The sequence below is a fragment of the Prionailurus viverrinus genome, chromosome B2, assembly GCF_022837055.1.
Source record: "Prionailurus viverrinus isolate Anna chromosome B2, UM_Priviv_1.0, whole genome shotgun sequence".
Taxonomy (NCBI): Eukaryota; Metazoa; Chordata; class Mammalia; order Carnivora; family Felidae; genus Prionailurus; species Prionailurus viverrinus.
In genome coordinates this window covers 89,801,128-89,827,878 of record NC_062565.1, presented here as the reverse complement: position 1 = coordinate 89,827,878, position 26,751 = coordinate 89,801,128, and the positions used below count along the sequence as shown (strand labels likewise).

The 26,751-nt window shown below is 36.7% G+C and overlaps 1 protein-coding gene across 2 annotated transcripts; it reads left to right on the top strand.

Annotated features, from left to right (window-relative positions):
- Window positions 1-380: 380 nt before the first annotated feature.
- Window positions 381-26,751, top strand: COQ3 (coenzyme Q3, methyltransferase). Of its 2 annotated transcripts, none has more exons than XM_047858360.1 (7): window positions 381-600; window positions 6,425-6,551; window positions 8,812-8,964; window positions 13,127-13,226; window positions 14,208-14,450; window positions 24,444-24,603; window positions 25,801-26,751. In XM_047858360.1, exons 1-7 carry the CDS (start codon window positions 492-494, stop codon window positions 26,019-26,021), a joined length of 1,113 nt encoding a protein of 370 aa, XP_047714316.1. In that variant the 5' UTR covers window positions 381-491; the 3' UTR covers window positions 26,022-26,751. The 2 variants fall into 2 exon arrangements, with proteins under 2 accessions (XP_047714316.1, XP_047714317.1); XM_047858361.1 differs by lacking the exon at window positions 381-600 and adding an exon at window positions 691-801.

Genomic DNA, 26,751 nt, shown 5'->3' with positions numbered 1-26,751 from the left:
CATTTGAGGGCCTTGAAAGGGGAAGCAATTCTACACCCTTAGGAAAGAAATGCTTCCATGCTTTTGTGATTCTAAGGGTCAGTGGCACACAATCGTCTAAATGTCTTTGGGAGACCTCTGTTAAATATGAAATAAAGCTGTACGGGAATAAAAGCTAGTTTACATAGTACAAAGTAGTGTCATCTATGACTACTTTGGCCATGAGGTTTGAGGTGGTCATATAGAAATAGGCATAATAGAAACTTGAAGTTCTTTTATAATAGAAACATTTACTATTTTATTATATAATTACTACATAATGTTTTACTATATTGCGTGCACAATTTGTATGTTGAGCGTGAAGAGGAACTATCGTCCTACGTATATGTAACACCCATTAATGCAACCATGGTTTTAGAGTGGCACCAGACAGTGCGAGAGTGGGTCGGAACCTTTCTGTTGCGGATCTTTTGCGGGAGGGACCGGAAAAGAGGTGGATCCTTTCACGCACGATGTGGGGAGGCCGCAAGCTAAGCTGCTCGGGGAATCGTTTTTTAGGAGTGGTTATATCCAGGTACCGGGGCACACAGACTGAGAGTACTCGCTTAATCACGTCAGCAGGTGAGTGTCACTTTAACCCCGTCGGCCGGGTGGAGGTCCCTCACACATAACCCACCGGGCGGGCAGGCTGTTCTGCGCAGGCGCGGGAGAGGGCGGCGGGTTGTCGCTGAGCCCCGTGCAGGGTCACACCGCTGAGCTACTTTCGGTCCTGCGCTTTCCGTTGAACGTCCGGCCTGGGCTCTCGCCCAGCCCTTCCTACAGGTTGGGAAAACTATCTGAGGACTAGTGGTTCTGGCCAAAGAGGGCGCAGCCCCCGGGCCGCCGCCATGTGGCCAGTGACCTTTGTTTTCATTTTGGTTGAGCCCTTGCCTCCGGAGCCGGCGACCATTCCGTGCTGGCTGGAGTCTGAAGGTCGTTTGTTTTCTTCCTTTGCCGCAGCGGGAAGACACCAGCTCTACTGTCTCATAATTCTTGATAGCGTTGTATTTTGTTTTGTTTGCACGTATCTTGCCTTTTTTTTTAGAAAGAATTTAAGGCAGCCATATTACTTTTTTTGGTTAATTCAGCAAACCTTATTGGCAAGTATGATCAAGAAAATAACGTACTGAAACTGATGATTGTAGAAGACCGTTTGATTATTTAACTTCCAGTGTTAACCAGAAAGTCAAGTTTATTACCCTTTACCTGAAACTCACTTAACACATACTGTGTGCCATGCACTGGGAATTTTTTTTCTTTTTTTTTTTTAATGAATGATACCTCTGAGGTCTCTAAGTAATGTTAGAATAAAACTAAGATTAGGATATAATGGGCGAAACGGGAAACTTCCAGGCCCACCAATAGACCTGATAAGTTGGTGCTCCAATACAATGAAAAATGGTGCAGCCAATAAAATTGATGTAAATCAATGTGTGTCCACTTGGACAAATGATTAGGATATAGCGTTAAGAAAATTAAGTTACGAATCAGTATGTATTATAAACTTAGAGATATATAAATGGAACTATATATAGAGAGAATAGAGCTACATCAAAATTAGTGATCTGTGGTGGAAGTGGTAATCTATCATTTTATCATTATATGTTGTCAGAATATATTTTTTCAGTAAACATCTTTTATAATCAGAATTTCAGAAAAATACATTACAAATATTTTAAGATTTGGGGACTGAACATAAAAGGAGCATCTAATACATATTTGGGATCAGGGAAACTTTTTAAATAAGGTATTTAGGAAGCTATCTTGAGGGAATTGGGCAATTTTAGAAGTCGTTGGAGTGGCAAAAGACCATCTTGAGTATCTTGAGATTTCTGGGAAACTGCAAAGTGTTCCTTGAAAAGGAGGGCTGGAGGTGAGGGTGGAGAGTGGCAAGGGATGAGACAGACTTTTCAGGCCATGACAAGTCAATGAAAGGCCATGTAAACCTCCTGAGATTGACTTTATCTTGAGGACAGTGGGAAATTACTGAAAGAGCAATATAATTAGACTTGTGTTTAAGAAAGAACACTTGGCAGATGGGTAGAAAGTGAGATGGTGGCAGACAAGACTAGGCTCAAGGAGACCTTAAGAGTAATCCAGATAATAAGTGATGATTACTGGAACTAAGATATTGGCAGAATAGAGGTCTTACACTGTCGGTGTAGTATGTTATAGGCTTTGGGTAAATGATGTTTTGAATGAATTAAATGAAGTTTTCCTCCATTTCTTTAAAATCTCAAGTACCAGAAGGATCACAGATTCAAAGTAGAGAATGAATTGGTAGGATTCTAATTATTAATACAAACTCAGTTTCTTTTAGGTGTGATGTGGTGGTTTTTATAGCTCTTGAGAATTCTGGCAATACTGATGACCAAGGGGCTAGTTTTACAGAAATAGGGGAGGTGAAGGGGAGGTAGGGGTCATCACTGAGTACAGAGCAGGTACTGTGTTAAAATCTCTGATGCTCAGTTACGTAGTCATACCTTATATATTCTTATATGCATATCACAGTTTACATAATTCTCTAATACAGTATTTCATTTATCTACCCAAAGTCATAAAGGAGGTGGTATTTGAACTGGGTCTTAAAAGGTAGTACGGATAGAAATGGTGGGAGAGAATAACATGAGGAAAGGCCTAGAAGCACAAACTTTTTTTTTTTGACAATGGTGAAATGACCTTGTTCCAGACTGTGAAGATCCTATTAAAAAACAAAATTAAAAAAAACAAAAACAAAAAAACCATAAAAGCTCAGGAGAAAAATATTCAGAGACTATGATAAGACAAGCCGTGAAATATAAATGACCATTTGTCTTCGTCCATTTGATTACTATAACAAAATACCACAGACTAGATGATTTATAAACAACAGAAATTTATTTCTCACAGTTCTGGAGACCGGGAACTCCAAGATTTGGTGTCTGGTAAAAGCTCATTTCCTGGTGCTTAGATGGAGCCTTCTTCCTGTGTCCTCACATGGTAGGAGGGGCAAGCTTGCTTTCTGGGGTCTTGTATGAAGACTCCATTATGAGCCCTCATCACCTCCCAAAGGCCCCATCTCCTAATATCACTTTAGGGGTTAGGATTTCAACAAATGAATTTGGGGAGAACACAAACATTCAGATATAGCACTGTTAAATTAAGAAGGGAGATTATACCTCATTCATGATAAATTCAAATAACACTGGGATACCTTTTTCGCCTATTGGATTAACAAAGGAAAACATTTGATAATACATTGCATGGGCTGTTGGTGTGGGGAAGGAAGCCAGCGCTAGAAACTGATATTACCCATGGGGTTGCAAACTGGTTCAACATCTATGAGTGGCAATTACAAATTTATAAATGCACATGCCATTTAACACAGTGATTCTTGGGATTTTACCTACAAGTACTCTCTAAAATATATGAAATTACCTGTGGAATTCAATCTTTTTAAAAAAAAATTTTTTTTAATGTTTATTTTTGAAGGAGAGAGAGACAGAGTGTGAGTGGGGGCGGGGGGGGGGGGCAGAGAGAGAGAGGGAGACACAGAATCCGAAGTAGGCTCCAGGCTCTGAGCTGTCAGCACAGAGCCCAACGCGAGGCTCGAACCCACAAACCGCAAGATCATGACCTGAGCCGAAGTTGGATGCTCAACCGACTGAGCCACCCAGGCGCCCCATCTGTGGAATTCAGTCTTCTGTTTTGGAAATAGCAAAAACTTGTAAATAATCTGAATAAATATGCATTAATAGGGAACTGCTTAAATAAACTATGAAGTAACCATATAATGGATTACTATGCAGCTCTAAAAGAAAGAGAGGGGTGCCTGGGGGGGGTCACTTGGTTAAGCCTCTGACTTTGGCTCAGGTCATGATCTTACAGTTCATGAGTTTGAGCCCCACATCAGGCTCTCTGTTTCAGCACAGATCCTGCTTTACTTCACATCCTCTGTCCTCCCGTCTCTCTGCCCTCCTCCACTAGTGCACACTCTCTCCCTCTCAAAAATAAATGTTTAAAAAAAAAAAAAGAAGAAAGGAAGTTCTTTATGCTCTGTTATGAAATCTCCAAGATACCATGATAGGTGGAAAAAGCAAGGTAGGCGAAGTACTTTGTAGTATACCCTTTTGTGCTTTTTAATTTTAAAATTATTTTTTATTGTGAAATAATCTAAGACAAGAAGTTGCAAAAATAGTAGGAGAATTTCAATATGCCCTTCATTCAATTCTTCAGTGATAATATCTTACCTAACCACAATACATTGTAAAAGCCATAAAATTGACATTAGTATGATACTATTATTAAACCATAGACCTGATTTGGATTTTACCACATTTACATGCACTTGTGTGTGTGTGTGTGTGTGTGTGTGTGTGTGTGTGTGTGTGTGTGTGTATGTTACCACATATATAGATTTGTGTAATCACTACAATCAGAATATGGAACTGTTCATAATCACAAAGAAATCTAATACTACTCCTTTGTAGTCAGACCCTACCCTGACCTTAACCCTTGGCAATCATTAATCTGTTCTCCATTACTATAATTTTACCATTTCAAGAGTGTTGTATAAATGGAATCACACAGTATGTACCTTCTGAAATTGCCCCCCCACCCACCCATTGAATAAATACCCTTGAAATCTATCCCAAGTTCTTGTATCAGATTTGATTTCTGATTTGTATTTCATGATATGGGTATAACACGGTTTGTTTAGCAATTCACCTATCCTAGGATATTTTGGTGTTTCCAGTTTTTAGCTATTATGAATAAAGCTGCTGTGAACATTTACATACAGGTTTTTGTGTGGACATAAGTTTTCACTTCTCCAGGATAAATGTCCAAGAATGGAATTGTTGGTTTGTATGACAAGTGTATGTTTAACTTGAATAGGTTAAAGTGCTAAACTGCTTTCCACAGTATATCATTTTACATTCCCACTAGAAATATGTAAGAGATCTAGTTGCTTCATATCCCAGTGCAGCCTTGGTTATACGAGGGTGATTAAGTTTTAGCCAACATGATAGGCATGTAGTAGCCTTCATTTGTATTCCTCTAATGGCGATTGATACTTCATGTCTCTTCATGTGCTTATTTGCATCTGTATCTTCTCTTTGATGAAATGTCTCTTCGTGTCTTTCTATACCCACTTTGTATACCCACACCCATTATATAATTGGATTCCTTCGTTTGTTGTTGTTCTTGTTTGTTTTATGAGAGTTGGGTTTTACTGTTGAGTTTAGAGACTATCCTTACATATTCCAGATACAAGTTCTTTGTGGGGTATGTGTTTTGCAAATATTTTCTCCCCGTCTGTGATTTGTCTTTTGTTTCTCTTAACAGAGTCTTTTGCAAGGCAAAAGTTTTAAATTTTAAGTCCAGTTTAATCAGTATTTTCTATTATGGATTGGGCTTTTGGTGTCAGATGTAAGAACTCTCTGCCTAATCCTAAATCATGAAGATCTTCAATAGTTTCTTTTAAAAGTATTACGGTTTTACATTTAGATCAATGATGCATTTTAAGTTCATTTTTGTATAAGAAGTGAGATTTAGGTTTAAATTTTCTTTTTTGGTCTATGATATCCAGTTGTTTCAACCCCATTTATTGAAAAGACTATTTTCTCCATTGAACTGCTTTTGCACCATTGTCAAAAAATCATTTGAGTGAACTTTATAATGTCCCTAGTAATTTGCTCTAAGGTCTATTTTGTCTAAATGTTTATTGAACAACTGTTATGTTCGCAGCAGAGTTACTAGTTCATAAAGCAGGTCTCTATGTAAGTTTGAACATATAGACTGTATGAGTGATTATTTTAGGATGATATGTGTACACACACACACACACACACACACACACACACACAGTGTTTTCTTTGTAAAGGGTATTCAGCCTATGTATGAATCCATTTCATGTAGCTAACGTGACAGAATTTGAGCTAGTTTTGACAAATCTCTGAATTCATATTATCCTTGTTTTATTTTATTTTATTTTTTTTTATCCTTGTTTTAAAAGGTCACAGTTTTGAATATGAGTTTTTATAATTGTGCAGCATAATGCTGGTGCAGAAACGAATGGCATGAAAAACTTTTACATATGCATTACTTTTTTTGATAATTTACATTTCAGAAATTTCTGATTAGAGTTAGATGGCAGAATGCAAGACTTTATTTTATGTTTTAGAATAAAACCCCAAATTAAGGGGAAAACCCTTTTGTTTATCAATTGTAATCAGTTGTGTTTATCAATTGTGTAATCCCTGCCCATCAGGGATTTATACTGTGAAATGCTTTCTCTAGACACTTAATTTTTATCTTCAGGGGTGCCTGGCTGGCTGAGTTGGTAAAGCTTGTGACTCTTGATCTTGAGATTGTGAGTTTGAGCCCCCGTTGGGCATAGAGCTTATTTAATAATTTTTATTTTCAGTTTATTCAGAGAATCAGTTCTGTTGGACTCCACAGACTAAACCATGGGTTTTCAGTGAATACAGAATCATGTGGTTCAAATCCTATAGAATGACTTTTGCCTGCTTGAATAGAATAAAAATTTACAGGTAAGTTTATTCATTCCTGTGGCAAAAATTTACATAATTACGTACAATAATAGTTTAGTATTGATTGTGTTTAATAAACACTGTTAGTATGAAATAGTGTATATGGTTCGATTAAGGTATCTTTTATTTATTTAAATATTCTCATTTTTCCAACAACTTTTAAATTTGGAAAATTTCAAATCTATGGAAAAGTTGTAATACAGTATGCATCTAGTGCATACCTTTCATCCATATTTAAATATGGCTTTTATTTTTAATGTAAGACTGTATTACCTAGAGACGTACTTTTTACTTCCTCATTTGTGACAAGATAGAAATAATGCAGTGCTTCAAATCATGAAGGATTTGGGTACAACATAAATAAGATCAAGTGGGTAATTATACAGTTTCTAGGTGGTAAGACTGAATCAAAGGATGTCTTTCTGTATTTGTATTTTATAAAGCAATTTCTAACCTTGTGAAAAATACTGCATAGCGTTAAGATATGAACTGTGTTTCCCAAGTGCATGGTCTACTTGTAAATAAGCTAGCTCCTTTGAAATTGGGTGTATGTGAAATCATTGGTAGTCAACTGACCAACCACATGCTGTTACCTATTATAAATTAGACATTGATTATTTCATGAAGCATGGAAAAAAGAGGGTAATATTCATAAGACAGTATTAAAGAAGCATGATATTTAACTCTTAAAAGGATCATAAGTAATCAGTATAGAATGTTCTCTATGTAGCAAAGAAAAACATGGTAAAAATTTGAAAGGAAGGCATTACTTATTCTAATGTAACAACCTTATTCTTTCTTACCTAAGAACTTCTGGAGTGTTTTCCTATTATATACTTTGACATGGAATATGGTAGAGTATCTGATCCCTATTTAGTCCCTGTGTGACCCCATTTTATTAAAAAAAAATTAGGTGAATTCTATACTTTCCTGGGCCTTTTTTATTAGATTATTCATTTGACAGATGTTTCCTGAGTACCAGCTGTGTTCTAGGAACTGTGCTAATCTCTAGGAATAAAATCGTAAGTGAGACAGTCCATGTCTTGCCCTCGTAGTGCTTAGTGAGGAGACATAATCAAATTGTCACATAGCTCCATGAAGAAATACAAAGTTATATGGAAGTTAAAATATGACCCAGTTTTGAGAGTCAGGGAAGACTTCTTAGATAGCATTACATCTAAACTAAGATCTGAAGGATGAAAAGGAATTAATTAGGTATGCAGAGGAGGGAAGGGAATGTGAGAAGAATGGTCCAGGCAGAGAGAATAACATATACAAAGTATCTGAGGATGGAGCAAGTAGGGTCCCTGCAAAGAAATGAGAGAAGGCCCATGCGGCTGGAATGGGGAGGATGAGTAGAGTAGTGGAAAGTGGGTTTGGGGAGGGAAGAAATTGGGGACCAAATAATTCAGAGCATTGTGGACTGTGCTAAGGATTTTGAGTTTTTTTCCTCATGTCACTGGGAAACCATGGAAACATTTTAAGTGGAAAAATAGCATGATTGTATTTATATTTCAGTACACTCTGGATGCATTGTAGAGAACAGGTTGGTGGGGGTGGGGGGGGGGGCGGGTGAGGTAGGAAGCAGGCAGCTTCCTAGCAGACAGCTAGGACAATAAATAGTTCAAGCAAGAGATGATAGTAGCTTGGACTAGGGTGATAGCACTAGAAATGAAGAAAGATGGGGGTGCTTGGGTTCAGATCCTGGCTCTACTCTGACTTAATCTCTCTGAGCCTCCCTTTTCTTTTCTGTGTAATAGGGGTAATAATAGTATCTACCTTACAGAGTTACCAGGACAGTTAAATAAGATGACATATGACATATGTGGAGTTCTTAAATAGTACCTGGCATTTAGTAAGTGCACAATAAATGACTGCTATTACTATTTCTACTTCTATTACTACTATTCCTATTTATATTATTATTATCATCATTGCTGTTAGATGTGACCTAGAAGGCCACGTTTTGTAGCATTCCATTTTTGTTGTAATTTACTTTGAAAGCAAATTAACTTTGTTTCATCTGTGAATATATATGTGTATAAATATATATGTGTATATATGTGTGTGTTTATAAATATGTATATATTTTTTTGTAGTGTGATTATAAGAAACCTTGGTTTTAAAGCATCAAAAATGAGCAACACGTGTATTTAAAATCTAATAAATTATAAATTAGAATATCTGCCTACATAATATATCCCCTGTTACATTGTTTTAAATGTCTATTTTTGCCTGGCTCTGTATTTTGACCTCTTAGGTACCCTTGGACAAGACTATACAGTACTTCTCGGACCACTGTAGACAGCAGTGAGGTAAAAACATTCCTGGCCCTGGCTCACAGGTGGTGGGATGAACAAGGAATATATGCACCTCTTCATTCTATGAATGACCTGAGGGTGCCATTTATTAGGTAATGTTCCAGAAACTCTTCAGTCTTTTAAAATATAATTCTTTTCAATAATGTATCTTATTTTATTTTTAAAATAAAATACATATTTTTAAAATATGTATCTTAGTTTATTTTTCTCTTGGTTTCTCTTAGGTTCAAAATGCTCCATTTTAAGTTTGCTTTGGAAATTGGAGGGAGACATTCTTTTCATTGTCCATTGTTTGAAGTCATTAATTTTCTAATAACATTACCTAAAATCTAATAACATTACCTAAAATTTTATTAGTTAACTTGCAGCATTTTGGACAATTTCAGGTTAATTAGAATTAAATCCTTATGAAAAGGAACTAGGATCCTATGGTATCAAGGTCATTTTATACTAACTTTGATGTTTAGACAGTCTTTTTTAAAATTTATTTATTTATTTTATTTTATTTTACTTTATTTTATTTTTTTAATATATGAAATTTATTGTCAAATTGGTTTCCATACAACACCCAGTGCTCATCCCAAAAGGTGCCCTCCTCAATACCCATCACCCACCCTCCCCTCCCTCCCACCCCCCATCAACCCTCAGTTTGTTCTCAGTTTTTAACAGTCTCCCATGCTTTGGCTCTCTCCCACTCTAACCTCTTTTTTTTTTTTTTTTTTTTCCTTCCCCTCCCCCATGGGTTTCTGTTAAGTTTCTCAGGATCCACATAAGAGTGAAACCATATGGTATCTGTCTTTCTCTGTGTGGCTTATTTCACTTAGCATCACACTCTCCAGTTCCATCCACGTTGCTACAAAAGGCCATATTTCATTTTTTCTCATTGCCACGTAATATTCCATTGTGTATATAAACCACAATTTCTTTATCCATTCATCAGTTGATGGACATTTAGGCTCTTTCCATAATTTGGCTATTGTTGAGAGTGCTGCTATAAACATTGGGGTACAAGTGCCCCTATGCATCAGTACTCCTGTATCCCTTGGATAAATTCCTAGCAGTGCTATTGCTGGGTCATAGGGTAGGTCTATTTTTAATTTTCTGAGGAACCTCCACACTGTTTTCCAGAGCGGCTGCACCAATTTGCATTCCCACCAACAGTGCAAGAGGGTTCCCGTTTCTCCACATCCTCTCCAGCATCTATAGTCTTGTGATTTGTTCATTTTGGCCACTCTGACTGGCGTGAGGTGATACCTGAGTGTGGTTTGGATTTGTATTTCCCTGATAAGGAGCGACGCTGAACATCTTTTCATGTGCCTGTTGGCCATCCGGATGTCTTCTTTAGAGAAGTGTCTATTCATGTTTTCTGCCCATTTCTTCACTGGGTTATTTGTTTTTCGGGTGTGGAGTTTGGTGAGCTCTTTATAGATTTTGGATACTAGCCCTTTGTCCGATATGTCATTTGCAAATATCTTTTCCCATTCCGTTGGTTGCCTTTTAGTTTTGTTGGTTGTTTCCTTTGCTGTGCAGAAGCTTTTTATCTTCATAAGGTCCCAGTAATTCACTTTTGCTTTTAATTCCCTTGCCTTTGGGGATGTGTCGAGTAAGAGATTGCTACGGCTGAGGTCAGAGAGGGCTTTTCCTGCTTTCTCCTGTAAGGTTTTGATGGTTTCCTGTCTCACATTCAGGTCCTTTATCCATTTTGAGTTTATTTTTGTGAATGGTGTGAGAAAGTGGTCTAGTTTCAACCTTCTGCATGTTGCTGACCAGTTCTCCCAGCACCATTTGTTAAAGAGACTGTCTTTTTTCCATTGGATGTTCTTTCCTGCTTTGTCAAAGATGAGTTGGCCATACGTTTGTGGGTCTAGTTCTGGGGTTTCTATTCTATTCCATTGGTCTATGTGTCTGTTTTTGTGCCATAGACAGTCTTTTAAAAAAATTTTTTTTTTAACATTTATTTATTTTTGAGAGACAGCGAAACAGAGCATGAGTGGTGGAGGGGCAAAGGCGGGGGCCGGGGGGGGGGGCACAGAATCCGCAGCAGTCTCCAGGCTCTGAGCTGTCAGCACAGAGCCTGAAGCCAGGCTTGAACTCACAGATGGCTAGATCATGACCTGAGCCAAAGTCAGACTTTTAACTGAATGAGCCACCCAGGCGCCCCTAGGCAGTCTTGATAAAGGGAATATACTACTGTGACAATTCAATTCAACAAATATTTACTGAGAACTTATCTTGTACAAAGCTTGGGGGACTCTACTAAGATACTCATCATTTGAAACATAATCCATGTTCTTCAGAAACTTAGTTTTCTGTGGGAGATAAAGACAAGGGTTAATCAGACTCCATTTATCAAGGAATTGTTAATTTGGTTTTTTGTCCATTTATTTATTTATTAGGGGCACCTGGGTGGCTCCGTCAGTTAATCATCAGACTCTTGGTTTTGGCTCAGGCCATGATCTCACTATTTGCAGGCTCCAGCCCCGCATTGGGCTCTGTGCCGACAGTGCAGAGCCTGCTTGGGATTCTCAACCTCTCTCCCTCTCTCTCTGTCCCGCTCCTCCCACCCTCTCTTTCTCTCTCAAAATAAATAAATAAACTTAAAAATTTTTAAAAAATTTTTTGAGCACCCAGTATGAGCAAGGCACTGTTATAGACACAGAATGTCTGACTCAGATTGCCATTAAGGAACTTCTTCATTGTTTTTTGCTGGTTCATCCAGACTCAGTGAAGCAAAAGGGATATATTATCACCTTTCTATTACCCCTGAATTAGTGCATCACTGAAACACTAAGAAAAAGGTAGAAATATCATTTTGTTAGGCTAGATCCACGGTTCTAAAGGTGTGGGCCCTGGACTAGCAACATAAGTATTACCTGGGAACTTGTGAGGAATACAAAATCCTCAGGTCTTGCCCTGGCCCTCCTGCCCTGGGGGGTTGGCAGTCTGTGTTTTAGCAACCCTTTCAGGTGATTCTGATGCACATTCCGTTTCAGAATAACTGTATTCTTTGTCTGTATTTAGACATCACACTAAAACAGATTATCCAAGGAAGTATAAGTTATGGTTAGAAATGTAGATTTTATTCTGAGCATAATTGGAAGCCATTGAAGGGGAGTGATATGATCTAAATTACAATATAAAGGAGTCATTTTAGCCCATCTGTGAAGAATGGGTTGGACTTCATTTGAAATTGATCCTCTCTGTATAACATTCTGATATTATCTACTTAACCAGTATGTAGGTTATTCTTATAAGTCAGTCAGTGTTAATAGCAATAAAAGATCCTGGGGCACCTGGCTGGCTCAGTAGAGCATGCAACTCTTAATATCAGAGTTGTAAATTCAAGCCCTACATTGAGCCTTCTTAAAAAAAAAAAAAAAAAGAAAAGAAAAGACAAAAAAGATATTCTAAGGTATCCTCATTAAAGTATAAATAAAATTCATATATAGTCCAACTTAAAAGTCTAGTTTACAGTATGTTAGGTATATATTTATGGGTGTATGTGTGTGTGCTTCTGTTTTTGAATGTGGTAAAGTATTACTATGATTATTTTAGAATTAAGTTAACTTGATTTGGATGCCTATTTACATGATCATGAAAACATTACTAACTTAGAAGATCAAAAGAGAATCAATTTAGAAGGGACTATAGGTAAAATCTGAAAATACAGATCACCAGTATGTTACGTCTAAGCCCTATAAAATAGCCTATTTGTTGCTGACATGAAATGGGTCTAGTTAGTACTGACAGTGTAGGTCCTCGATGCCCCAGTTGACATATTTCAAGCAGATAAAAACTAAAAACTTTTTTTTTTTTAGTTTTCCTTTAGATTACTACTAAAGTAACAACTCATAATTATTACTGCTTTTGATAATTAAAAAAGTAATTTAATGCTGAAAATAAAAGGTCTTTTTACCCCCCAAAATCAATAATCCATTTAAAATAAGAGTTTAGTGTTTCCTTGAAAATTGTACACTTTTAGGATTTTATTGACAGGGCTGCGTAGGTGGCTCAGTGGGTTAAGCGTCAGACTTCAGCGGGCGTCATGATCTCACAGTTCATGAATTGAGCCCTGTGTTGGGCTCTGTGCTGCCTGCTTCCAATTCTGTGTCTCCTGCTCTCTCTGCCCTTCCCCGGCTCGCACTCTATCTGCGTCCCTCTCTCAAAAATAAATAAACATTAAAAAAAATTTTTTTAAGATTTTATTGACAAAATTAATAACTTTCTTTTATATGTTTTGGATTTTAAAAAAAGAGACAATCTTTTAAAAACAGTTGCTGATCACCAGCCAGGCAAACCTTTGTCTGGGATGAAGATTCTTGATGTTGGCTGTGGTGGTGGATTATTAACTGAAGTAAGTAATTTACAACTTTCCTGCCATTTTTAACTGGGAAAGATTTTGAGAAAAAGTAGGCTTCTGACTCATTTATTTGTTTAATAAATAGTATTGTTTGTTAAAAAAAAACAAAATGCATAATGTTCTTAATATTTTTACCATTGTAACATTACCATTGTAACATTAATACATGCTTTTTACTCTCTTAAAAAATATATATAAAAATTTCAGAAAATTATAGTGAGGATTTTTTTGGTTGTTTTTTTGTTGTTTGTTTTTGCACAAAATTGGACACTGGTCATTCAAATAGCTTTGATAATTTTTTTGTCTCTTCTAAGAGATTAGGCAGTTTCCACTGGTTTAAATGCAATGATAAGCTATTCCTTTGCATTTATTTCAGTATCAAAACCTAAGAGTATTGCCTGTTTGTGGGGTTCTCTCCTCTTCTCAAGTGCTTTAGAGTACTTGGAAGAATACTCATTCACTCCCTTTAAAAAATATTTGCTTTAACTTATATTTATGACAGGCAGCTCTATTTTGTTGTCTGCTATCAACACAATAACTTTTTGTGCACTTTAAATATGTTAATACTGTATTATGTGCTTGTAATTGTATCTATAGAGGGGTGCCTGGCTGGCTTAATCGATAGAGCATACAACTCTTAATCTCAGGGTTGTGAGTTCGAGCCCCACATTGGGTGTGGAGCCTACTAAAATAAAATGAGTTAAAATAGAACTTTTCCCCCGGCTCCCCGCTATTCTCAAATAATTCTTCATAGGTTTTTTTGCTGTGATTATTATTCACTCTTAAGCTTCTTATTATGGTAATTGTCAAATGTGTACAAACTAGAGAAAATGGTCTAATGAACTTCCATGTACCCATAAACAGTCTCCAATAATTATTCCCTCATGATTAATCTTGTTTCCTTTTTGATAAGCTTTTTATTGCCAACATGTGTTCTGTTTTCTTCCTGAGGATAACAGTTTTTTATCCAATTAGCCTCTAGGGCGGCTTGGAGCTTCAGTTACTGGAATCGATCCTGTGGATGAGAACATTAAGACAGCACAGCACCATAAATCATTTGATCCAATCCTAGATAAGAGAATAGAGTACAGAGCATGTTCCCTGGAAGAGATTGTGGAAGAGACAACAGAAGCATTTGATGCTGTTGTAGCTTCTGAAGTTGTAGAGCATGTGATTGATCTAGAAACATTTATACAGTGCTGCTGTCAAGTGTTAAAAGTAAGACTTACTGGGTTTACTTGTTTGTTTGTTTGTTTTTTGAGTGTGTGTATGTATTCATAGCAATAAATATTTCATAATACTTGAAACCAGGAAGCTAAGATTAGGGGATAGCATCTCTGCTGGCAGTTACTTCTGCTTCTCAGCTTGCACTCAATACCAGGGTTTTCCAGATACAGTATCTTGATATCCAAGAATCTTGGGAAGTGTTGGTGCTGAACATTATATTATAAACAATAGGTTTAAAGTGGTAGTTTTCCATTGGTATAATCCGGATTAAATACCTGATAGATATTGAATGAGGGGTGCCTGGGTGGCTCAGTCAGTTAAGCGTCCGACTTCAGCTCAGGTCATCATCTCACGGTTCGAGAGTTCGAGCCCCGCGTCAGGCTCTGTGCTGACAGACAGCTCAGAGCCTGGAGCCTGCTTCCGATTCTGTGTCTCCCTCTCTCTCTGCCCCTCCCTAGCTCACGCTTGCACTCTCTCTCTCTGTGAAAAATAAATAAACTTAAATAAAATAAAATAAAAAAATAAGATATTGAATGACAATTATTAAGAAATTGATTTGGATTAATACTTAAAAATCAATAAAAACCATGAGTAGTGTAAGTTGACTTAGCATTTCTTAAGTATCTCTGTATGTGATATATATAACAGTTTTTAGCTTATAAAAGAATACTTCATATATATGATTTCATTGATTTTCCCTACAACCAGATGAGGAAGGTAATCAGGTACTGGTACTGGTGTGACCAGTAAGCAGGTACTGGTATTGGTACTGGTGTGACCAACTTGGACTAAAGGAGATCAATATTTGAGAGATATCAGAGTTTACTTGGTCTTTTGGGTTTTTTTTTAATTTAGGTATAGTTGACATAACAATATTGTATTAGTTTCAGGCATATAACATATTGATTTGCAATTATATACATGATGAAATGCTCACCACAATAAGTGTACTTCCCATCTGTCACCATAAAAAGTTATTATAGTATTACTGTTTCTCTATGCTGTACTTTTCATCTTCATGACTTACTTGTTCTATGACTGGAAATTTATATCTCTGAATCCCCTTCACCTATTTTGCCTGTCTCCCACCCGTCTCTCTTCTGGCAATCCCCAGTTCTCTGTATTTATGAGTATGTTTCTAGTTTTTGTTCATTTGTTTTGTTTTTTAGATTTCACAGGTAAGTTAAATCATATAGTGTTTGTCTTTATCTGTCTGACTTATTTTACTTAGCATAATTCCCTCTATGTCTATCCGTGTTGTTGCAAATAGCAAGATCTTATTTTTTTTTTTTTATCGTGAGTAATACTTGATGGTATACAATGTATTCTTTATCCATTCATGTATTGATGGACACCTACATTGCTTCCATATCTTGGCTATTGTAAATAATGCTGCAGTAAATATAGGGGTGCATATGTGTTTCAAATTCGTGTTTGTTTTCTTCAGGTAAATATCCAGAAGTGGAATTGCTAGATTCTATGGTATTTCTATTTTAATTTTTTGAAAGAACCTCCATATTGTTTTTCATAGTGGCTGTACTAATTAACATTCCCACCACCAGTGCACAGTGTTTCTTTTCTCTCCATATTCTCATCAACACTTGTTATTTCTTGTCTTTTTGGTACTAGTCATTCCTACAGGTGTGAGATGATATCTAATTAGAGTTTTGATTTGCATTTCCCTGATGATTAGTGATGTTGAGCACTTTTTCATGTTGGTCATCTATATTTCTTTGGAAAAATGCCTATCCACGTCTTCTACCTGTTTTTCAATCGGATTGATTTTTTTGGTGTTGAGTTGTAACAGTTCTTTATATATTTTGGATATTAACTCCTTATCAATTATATCATTTGCAAACATCTCCCATTTAGTATGTTGCCTTTTTATTTTGTTGATGGTTTTCTTTGCTGTGCAAAAGCTTTTTTTTTTTTTTTAGTTTAATGTAATCACAATTGTTTATTTTTGCTTTCCTTTCCCTTGCCTGAGAAAACAAATCCAGAGAAATATTGCTAAAGCTGATGCTTTATTTAACATGCTGCATATGTTTTCTTTATTTAACATGCTGCGTATGTTTTCTTTTAGGAGTTTTATGGCTTCAGGTCTTAGATTTAGGCCTTTAATCCATTTTGAGTTTATTTTTATGTATGGTGTAAGAACATGGTCCAGTTTCACTCTTTTGCATATAGCTGTCAAGTTTTCCTAGCACCATTTTCCATTGTATGTTCTTGCCTCCTTTGTTGTAGGTTAATTGACCATATAAGCTTGGATTTATTTTTGAGTTCTCCATTCTGTTCTGTTGATATATTTTTGTGCCAGTACCATATTATTTTAATTACTGTAGTTTGTGGTATAGTTTGAAATCTTGGGTTGTGTACCTCCAGCTTCATTCTTTCTCAAGATTTGGGGTCTTTTGAGGTTTCATACAAATTTTAGGATTATTTCTTCTAGTTCTTTAACCAATACTTTTGGAATTTGGTAGAGATTGCATTGAATCTATAGATTGCTTTGTGTAATGTAGACATTTTAACAATATTAATTCTTCCCATCCGTAAGCATGGTGTATCTTTCCATTTATTTGTGTTGTCTTTAGTTTCTTTCATCATTGTCTTATAATTTTCAGAGTTTAGGTCTTTCGCTCCTTGGTTAAATTAATTCCTAGGTATTTTATTCTTTTTTGAACCTGTTGTAAATGAGGTTGATTTCTCTTTCTGCTAGTTCATTATTAGTGTATAGAAATGCAACCAATTTCTCTAAATTAATTTTATATCCTGTAACTTTACTGAATTCATTTGTTAGCTCTAGTAGTTTTTAGTGGAGTCTAGGGTTTTCTATATATAACATGTCATCTGCAAATAGTAACAGTTTTACTTCTTCCTTACCAATTGGAATGCCTTTTATTTCTTTACCTTGGCTGATTGCTACAGCTAGGATTTCCAGTACTACGTTGGATAAAAGTGACAAGAGTGGACATCCTTGCCTTGTTCCTTATGTTAGAGGAAAAGCTTTCAGCTTTTCATCATTGAATGTGATGTTAGCTGTGGGTTTTTCACATATGGATTTATTCTGTTGAGATATGTTCTCTCTATACCCACTTTGTTGAACATTTTTATCATAAACATGCTAAATTTTGTCAAATGCTTTTTGTGCATCTATTGAGATGGTCGTATGATTTTCATTCTTCATTTTGTTAATGTCTTGTATTATGTTTGTTCATTTGCACATAGTGAACCATTCTTGCATCTCTGAAATAAATGCCACTTGATCATGGTGAGTGATCCTTTTAAAGTATTATTGAATTTGGTTATTAGGATGTTGGTCTTTAATTTTCTTTCCTTGCAGTGTTTTTGTCTGGTTTTGGTATCAGGGTCATGCTGCCCCTATACAAGAAATTTGGAAGCATTTATTCCTCTTCTATTTTTTGGAATAGTTTTGAAAAGGATAGGCTTTAACTCTTTAAATATTTGGTAAAATTCACTTATGAAGCTATCTGGTCTCGGACTTTTGTTTCTTGGGAGTTTTTAAATTACTGATTCAATTTTGTTACTGGTAATTGATCAGTTCAGATTTTCTATTTCTTCCTGACTCAGGCTGGGAAGATTGTGTGCTTCTAGGTATTTACCCATTTCTACTAGGTTGTCCAGTTAGTTGGCATTGAATTTTTCATAGTTGTTCTTATAATCCTTTGCATTTTTGTAGTGCCAGTTATAACTTTTTTTCTTTCATTCTGATTTTATTTATTTGAATCCTCTCTTTTTTTCTTGATGAGTCTGGCTAAAAGTGTATCAATTTTGTTTGTGTTTTCAAAGAACCAGCTTTAAGTTTCATTGATATTTTCTTTTTCTTTTTTTTTTTTTTGTCTCTATTTCATGTTTTTATGCTTTGATCTTTATTATTTTCTTCCTTCTATTAACTTGGGGCTTTGTTTATTCTTTTCCTGGTTCCTTTAGGTGTAAGGTTAGATTGTTTTATTTAAGATTTTTCTTGTTTCTTTAGAGTCAGTCATTGCCATAAACTTCCCTCTTAGAACAGCTTTTGCTGTGTCCCAAAGATTTTGAACCATTTTGTTTCCACTTTCATATCTCTCCAGGTATTTTTTTAAGTTTACTCCCTGATTTTTTTGTTGACCCATGGGTTGTTTTGTTGCATATTGTTTAACCTCTATGTGTTTGTGTTTTTTCCAGTGTTTTTAGTTTATTTCTGTTGTGGTCAAAAAAGATGATATGATTTCAGTCTTCTTAAATTGATTGATTTTTGTTTTGTGGCCTGAGGAGATCTATCCTGGAGGATGTTCCATGTGCACTTGAAAAGAATGTATATTCTGCTATTAAAATTTTTTTTAATGTTTTTTTTAAATTTATTTTTGAGAGAGAAAAAGAGAGAGAGAGAGAGAGAGAGAGAGAGAGAGCATGGGCAGGGGAGGGGCGGAGAGAGAAGGAGACACAGAATCCAAAGCAGGCTCCAGACTCTGAGCTGTCAGCACAGAGCTTGATGCGGGGCTTGAACTCATGAACCACAAGATCGTGACCTGGACCAAAGTTGGACGCTCAACTGCCTGAGCCACCCCAGGTGCCCCTATTCTGCTATTTTTACATGAATGTTCTGTATCTCCCTATTAAGTCTATCTGGTCTAATGTATAAATCAAAAGAGCTGTTTCTTTATTGATTTTCTGTCTGGATGCTCTTATCTATTGATGTATGTGGGATGGGTTTTAAAGTCTCTTACTATTATATTACTGGCAATTTAACCATTTATGTCTGTTAATATTTGCTTTATGTGTTTAGGTCCTCTCTTGTTGGTTGTGTATATATTTACAATTGTTATATTTTCTTGTTAGATTGATTCCTTTATCATTATTAGTGCCCTTTGTCTCTTGTTATAGTCTTTGTTCTAAAGTCTATTGTCTGATGTATATATTGCTACAGCTTTCTTTTTCTTTGCTTCCATTTGCATGGATTATCTTTTTCCACCCCTTCACTTTCGGTCTTTATGCTCTTTAGGTCTGAAGCCAGTCTCTTAGAAGCAGCAAATAGATAAGTTTTGTGTTTTTATCCATTCATCACTCTGTGTCTTTTGACTGGAACATTTAGTTCATTTACATTTAAAGTAATTACTGATAGGTATGACATTATGTTAATTGTATTCTGAGGTTTTGTTTTTTTTTTTTTTAATTAGTTCTCTGTTCTTCTCTTGCTTTCTATCCTTGTGGTTGATGACTGTCTTTAATGCTATGCTTGGATTCCTTTCTCTTTATTTTTCATGTGTCTCTTATAGGTTTTTGGTTTTTGATTACTAGAAGGTTCATATATAACATTCTACATATATAGAAGTCTATTTTAAGTTGATGCTCACTTAAGTTTGAACACATTCTAAAAGCACTACATTTTTACTACCCCCTCTACATTTTATGACACCTTATTTTGCATATTTTTATATTGTGTATTTCTTAACTAAGTTTTGTAGATATAATTGATTTTATTACTTTTGTCTTTTTTTTTTAATTTTTTTAAAACGTTTATTTTTGAGACAGAGAGAGACAGAGCATGAACAGGGGAGGGGCAGAGAGAGAGGGAGACACAGAATCTGAAACAGGCTCCAGGCTCTGAGCTGTCAGCACAGAGCCCGACGAGGGGCTCCAACTCACAACCCGTGAGATCATGACCTGAGCCGAAGTCCGACGCTTAACCGACCAAGCCACCCAGGCGCCCCACTACTTTTGTCTTTTAACCTTTACACTAGCTTTTATAATGCTTAATCTACTACTTTTACTATATATATATTTGCTTTTACTAGTGAAATTTTTTACCTTTTAAAATTTTCTTACTTCTAGTTATGGCCTTTTCTTTTCTGCATAAAGATATCCCTTTAACATTTCTTAGAAGGCCAGTTTAGGGATGATGAACTTCTTTTAACTTTTGTTTGGGAAACTCTTTATCTATCTTTCAATTCTGAATATTAAACTTGCCAGGTAGAGTGTTCTTAATTGTAGGTTTTTTCTTTTCATCTCTTTGAATATATTATGCCACTCCCTTCTGGCATGTCTTCATTTTTTGACATTTTAATTATTATGTATCTTGGTGTGGATATCCTTGGGTTTATCTTGTTTGGGACTGTCTGGGTGTCCCCTGTATGGGCTTTGTGCGCTCTCGTGTTGTGACTGGGCTATAACTCTGCAAGTTCTGGTAGGCAGGGTTGATCCTCAGCCTAGCTGTCTGCAGTGACCAGCTGTGACTTCTGCAGGTACACTGGCATACAGGGCAGTTTCCCAGCCACGCTGGCTGAGTGGCTCAGCTGCAGTTTCTGCCCACATGCTGGTATGTGGGGCTGCCCATCCACTCCCCAGGGTAGGAGTGGTGCCACTAGGTGTGGTGGGGCAGTAGCTTTGGGTGTGGCAGGGTGGGAGTCACTTTGGAGGGTCACCTTCCAGGGCAGATAGGTCCACAGGGGAATGCCAGGGCAGGGTGAGTGGTGTTAGCAAGATAGATGGAGAGTGTCAGAACTGGCTCCCACAAGTATCAGGCCAGCTGGGCTGAAGAAAGGTAAGGAAAATGGCACCTACCAGTACTTCCATTGCTGAAGAAAGCTCCTGCGGATTCCTGCCTTTCCAGCACATGTCCTAAAATTAGTCAATAAATCTCCTTCATGTATAACATTGGTACTTCTCAAACTGCTGTCTATGTGCTGGATGTTGGCCCGGCTGAGGTATTGTGCTAGCCCTTTAAGAATAGTCTTGGTTTCCTATAGACTTTTGCCTCTCCCAGAGTTAAACCCCTCTGAATTTCAAAGCTAGACATTATGGGGGTTCATCTTGTCAGTGTGGGTCCCTGGGGCTAGGAGTGTCCAAGGTGGGACTTGATCCCCTTGCTTCTCAAGGTAGACCTCTGAGCCTGTGATATCCCTTCCAATTTATATGTTACCGTGCCAAGGGTTTCGTTCCCTACCACATCTCTGCCCCTCCTACCCTTCTCAATGTGGCTTTTTCTCTATAGCTTTAGCTGTGGAAGAGCTGTTTTGCCAGGCTTCAGAATGAAGTGCATTAATGTAGTTGTTGCCTTAGTGTGTTTGTGGGAAGAGATGAGCTCAGGATCCTCCAAGTCTACCATCTTACCTCAAGAATCCAGAGGTCACTTGGGCTTTATGTCAAAGTTCACTAGGCACTTAAGTGGGGCTTAATGTCACTTAATTTTTTGATTCCAAGTCTGGTTCTTCTCATTACATTGTTACATTTACATAATTTGCCACAGACATAGTCCTCTCAAGGTGGTTCCAAATTTTTTAAAAATAAATCTCCTAAAGTATTGTTGCTGTTGTTGTTGTTATTCTAACTCTGTTGTTAATGTAGAGGTAACACCCTAAAGGTCAAGATCTAAAAGAACGAAATGCTTAGCTCTTACGTAATTAGAGCTTTTTAGAAATACTCCTTTTTAAATAAGTTTGGTTTTAGAGAAGATTACAAAGATCGTACAGAATGTTCCCATATATCTGTCCCCCAGTTTCTTCTGTTAACATTTCATAGTAAGGACAGGAACTAGGGGCACAAAGCTGAAGGAGACATCCATGCCTACATGCCAGCCCTGCACTTGCCCACTCCAGAAAGTGAGTGCTTCCTTCGATTTTGTTCCTTAGGCACATCACCTGCCTCACCATAGTCCTAGCCCTATTTCTCAAAGCTGAGGAATTAACATTCACACTATTAACTGCACTGCAGACCTTGTTAAAAAAATTTTTTTTAATGTTTATTCATTTTCGAGAGACAGAGCGTGAGCAGGGGTGGGGCAGAGAGAGGGAGCCACAGATCAGAAGCAGGCTCCAGGTTCTGAGCTGTCAGCACAGAGCCTGACACGGGGCTCGAATGCTTGAACTGTGATATCATGACCTGAGTCGAAGTCTGACACTCAACACACTGAGCCACCCATGCACCCCCATACCTTGTTAAATTTCATTAGTGTTTCTGGTAATGCCATTTTTCTCTTCAGGATCCAATCCAGGATTCTGCATTGCAATTAGTTGCTGCGTCTCCTTAGTCTCCTTCAATCTGTTATAGTTTCTTGGTGTTTCCTCTTGAATGAGTTTTATTAGGCTTATCTTCTATCTTCCAAGCAACACTCCTTATTTTTTGTGTTATATACCAGTCAGTATATGTGAATGGAGATTCTTTGACATGTAATAGGAATGCTGGCATTGTGGAATTTAAAACTAATTTTTGCATTAATAAAAAGCCTATTTAAAAAATGACCATTGCTTACCCCTTTTTCCTTAGAATAAGATTTTGTAGGACACAGACTAGATATTCATAAGTGATTTTTTTCCATGGCTTTACTGAGATACAATTGACATGTAAGTGATTCTTTGTTGTTGTTGTTTAAAATTTATTTATTTTTGGAGAGGGCAAATGGGGGAGGGGCAGAGAGAGAGGGAGAAAGAGAATCTCAAGCAGGCTCTGTGCTGTAAGCACAGATGTGGGGCTCAATCCCACGAACCATGAGATCATGATCTGAAGTGAAATCAAGAGTCGGACGCTTAACCAACTGAGCCACCCAGGCATCCTAACATATAAGTGATTCTTTTTTTTTTTTTAAGCTTTTTTTAATGTTTATTTATTTTGAGAAAGAGAGAGAGAAATACAGAGCACAAGCAGGGGAGGGACAGAGGGAGAGAGAGAGACAGACAGAATCTGAAGCAGGCTCCAAGCTGTCAGCACAGAGCCAGATGCAGGGCTTAAACTCGTGAGCCATGAGAGCATGACCTGAGCCAAAGTCAGACGCTCAACCAACTGAGCCACCCAGGAGCCCCATATATAAGTGATTCTTAATAAGATATTTTAGAATATTAGAGTTTTAGATAGAAAAGTTACAATAGTATCTTATATATCTAATATCTTACATTTCAGTTTTTAATATAAAGGCACATTGCAATATTTCAGGGTCTCATCTTTTTTTTGGTTTTGGGGTGGTATTTGAGATATTTTCTCTTTCTTTATATATCTGTATGCACACATATGTATAGATAATTATTTTGCAAGGAACCTTTGTGACTTTATCCCCATCGGACTAATGAGAATATGTAAAATAGGGAGGAGACATTACTGTTTGCCATTTGTGGGAATAAATATAGGAAACACCATATACAGCCGCTAAAAAATGGCAGACTAAATAGTCTCATAAATGGTTTGTATTCATCTAAGTGCTTATATTGATCTCTTTGTATTCTTTACACTAATAAAATCAAAACAAAACAAAAAACTCTCGAACCTTAATCACTAACATTTTTTTTTTTAATTTTTTTTTTCAACGTTTATTTATTTTTGGGACAGAGAGAGACAGAGCATGAACGGGGGAGGGGCAGAGAGAGAGGGAGACACAGAATCGGAAACAGGCTCCAGGCTCTGAGCCATCAGCCCAGAGCCCGACGCGGGGCTCGAACTCACAGACCGAGAGATCGTGACCTGGCTGAAGTCGGACGCTTAACCGACTGCGCCACCCAGGCGCCCCAATCACTAGCATTTTTGTCAGAGGACCCTTGGCGTTACCTGCACGAGAGCGGGGCTGTATGCTGCACCAAACAAGTTAGACGGACTCAGGACCCAAAGAGAAAACAGTGTTGACATATGTTAGTCCGTAAATGTGGACATGTAACAAGGAAGAGTAGCCTGATCTCATTTCTATATTTTTATTATAAAAATATTTGATACGTATAAAAGAAAGTATATACTATAAACATGTCACAGGAGTGTGATTTTAAGAAGTTGTAAGCACTGTTGCATAAACCCAGTCAGTACATCTGTAGTAGACTGCCTTTAATAATGAGTTTCCCAAAAGAAAAAAGAAAAGTATTTTGGTAACTTACACTTTATACTTATGTATCTTAACTGCACTTAAATTATTTGGAAGGAAGGAGGAGGTGGAGGAAGCCAAGCCTTTACCTAAATGATACTCCTGACATCTAAAATGTTACTTCTGTCCATACTTTTTTTTTTTTTTTTTAGCCTGGTGGTTCTTTATTCATTACCACAATCAACAAAACACAGCTGTCCTATGCCTTGGGAATTGTTTTTGCAGAGCAAATTGCAGGTATTGTACCAAAAGGTACTCATACATGGGAGAAGTTTGTATCACCTGAAAAGCTAGAGAGCATTCTGGAATCAAGTAAGTATTGAGAATTTTTCCAGTTTTCAAGGCCTTACTGAACTTTTCATGTACTATAATTATTAATCATACAACCTAGCCCTTAATTAAATGGGCCACTATTCCTTGGATGGTGGTTTCATCTCTTAACCAGATCATAAAGTCCTTGAAGTAGGATTAAGTATTAGATACCACTTCTGTCTTACTGGGCACACCTAACCGAAGGCCAAGCAAATCACAGATGATCAATGAATACTTTTTGGCTTGCTTAGTCCTCAGTTGTTGAAGGATCAGGTACAAATGTCTATTACTTACACATCCTTAGTTTGTCCTGTTGAGGCCCTGTGTGTATCAGCTTATCTTATATGTTATTTTTTCTGGTTCTTCCATACTCAGATATACTTTGAACTTCTTGGTCACATTTTGAGTATTTTTTGATACTTACAGCATGCCTTATATTACGGTTCTTTGGGTATTTTTAAGCCCCTGTGTGGCCTATGAGGCAAGACTGTCCTTTTTGTACGCCTTGCAGTGCTTAGCTCTGCTTTGCACATTGTGAGCTTGTGATTTACATGTGGAATTCCTGTCAAGTAAGAATATTTAGTTGGCATTTGGTATCCCATTTGAGTACTTAAACTCATGTATGTCTCGGGTTTTGTTTTCACATAACAGTATATCAAAATCGATTTTACTTGGATTATTATCAGTCCACTGTGATGTAGGAAGTTCTAAAGATTTCTGTAAGTGTATTGTTGAAAACAGAGGAGGAAAAAGTATTTTAAGATGCTTTATAGGAACAATCACTTTTGGCAGATGTTTTCTAATAACAGCTTATGTTTATTAAGTACTTACCAAATTCCGAGCACTGTGCTACTTTATACACATACCTCATCTAATTCCAACAGCTCTATGAATATATGTTCTGTCCATGTGAGAAGACCGAGATTCAGAAAGGTTAAGTGACTTGCTCAGCATCACCATCTAATAGGTGCTAGGCTGGGATTTGAACCCAAGCAGTCTGCTTTAGAGTTTTATGTTCTGTGTTACAGTAAGGAATGATCTGTGCGTATTTTTTCCCGTTGAGTCAGGAATCCTTTTTAAATACAGAGTTGCATTAGAGTCTTGGCATTTGGAAGATAAATACTTATTAAATCTATTCTTTCTGATTTTATTTATTTATTTATTTATTTATTTATTTATTTATTTATTTATTTTCAGATGGTCTGTCAGTTCAAAGTGTGGCAGGAATGCTCTACAACCCATTCTCAGGTTACTGGCATTGGAGTGAAAACACCAGTCTTAACTATGCAGCTCATGCTGTGAAATCCGGGGTACAGGATCACCCAGTGCCTGATGAGTTTGTTTTCAAGGGGGAAACAGAGGAGCTTAGAGGCCAAGACTCCACCAACGCAGGTGCTCAGGAGGAGTTGAAGAAATGAATGGTTTCTAAGTTCTGCATATTGTGGCTTGAAAGTCTGGTGTTCACATTTGGAAAAAATATATAATTTCCCTTTTGTGAGAGGATCATGAAGAAAAGAAAGTCCATAAAAAGGGCTAAACCTTAGATAAAAGTTTTTGTTGTTTCATCTAGTAGCTACTTTCAAGGGATTATTTTATGATATATGGTAAAAAAAAAAAAGTTTTGTCAAGGTATTGTATAATCTAGGCGTTTAAATTCCTCAGCCTTGGTTATATAAATAGAATGTGCATATTTTACTTCATTTTACAAATTATATATACTCATCCAGCATATATGCACATATATATATATAAACATGCTGTAATGTGTTTTAATTTAAAGGAGTCTGCATTATCTGTGTTCTTTATTGGGTTTTTAGCTAAAGGCATTTATGCTTCTGACTTAAGAAACCAAATATAGTTTTATGCCACTTATATTTGGGAAGAGAAAATGTATTTTTTCCTTTAAATTTTAGTTTGTTGGAAAGCAAATGGATAGTTAAATGTATGCTGGATTTGAATTCAAACATTAAAATCAAGAAATTTGGATTATGTTGGACATACTTCTTCTATACAGTTCCATAAATGTTTTATTGTGACTTTTTTTTTTTAAGTAGAAAGGACTTTTTAAGACTCAATTAAAAATTCAGTCATGGATATTTTCTTCTTTGGCTAACATTTTTATAATTAAAGGGACTGACTTGAAATATA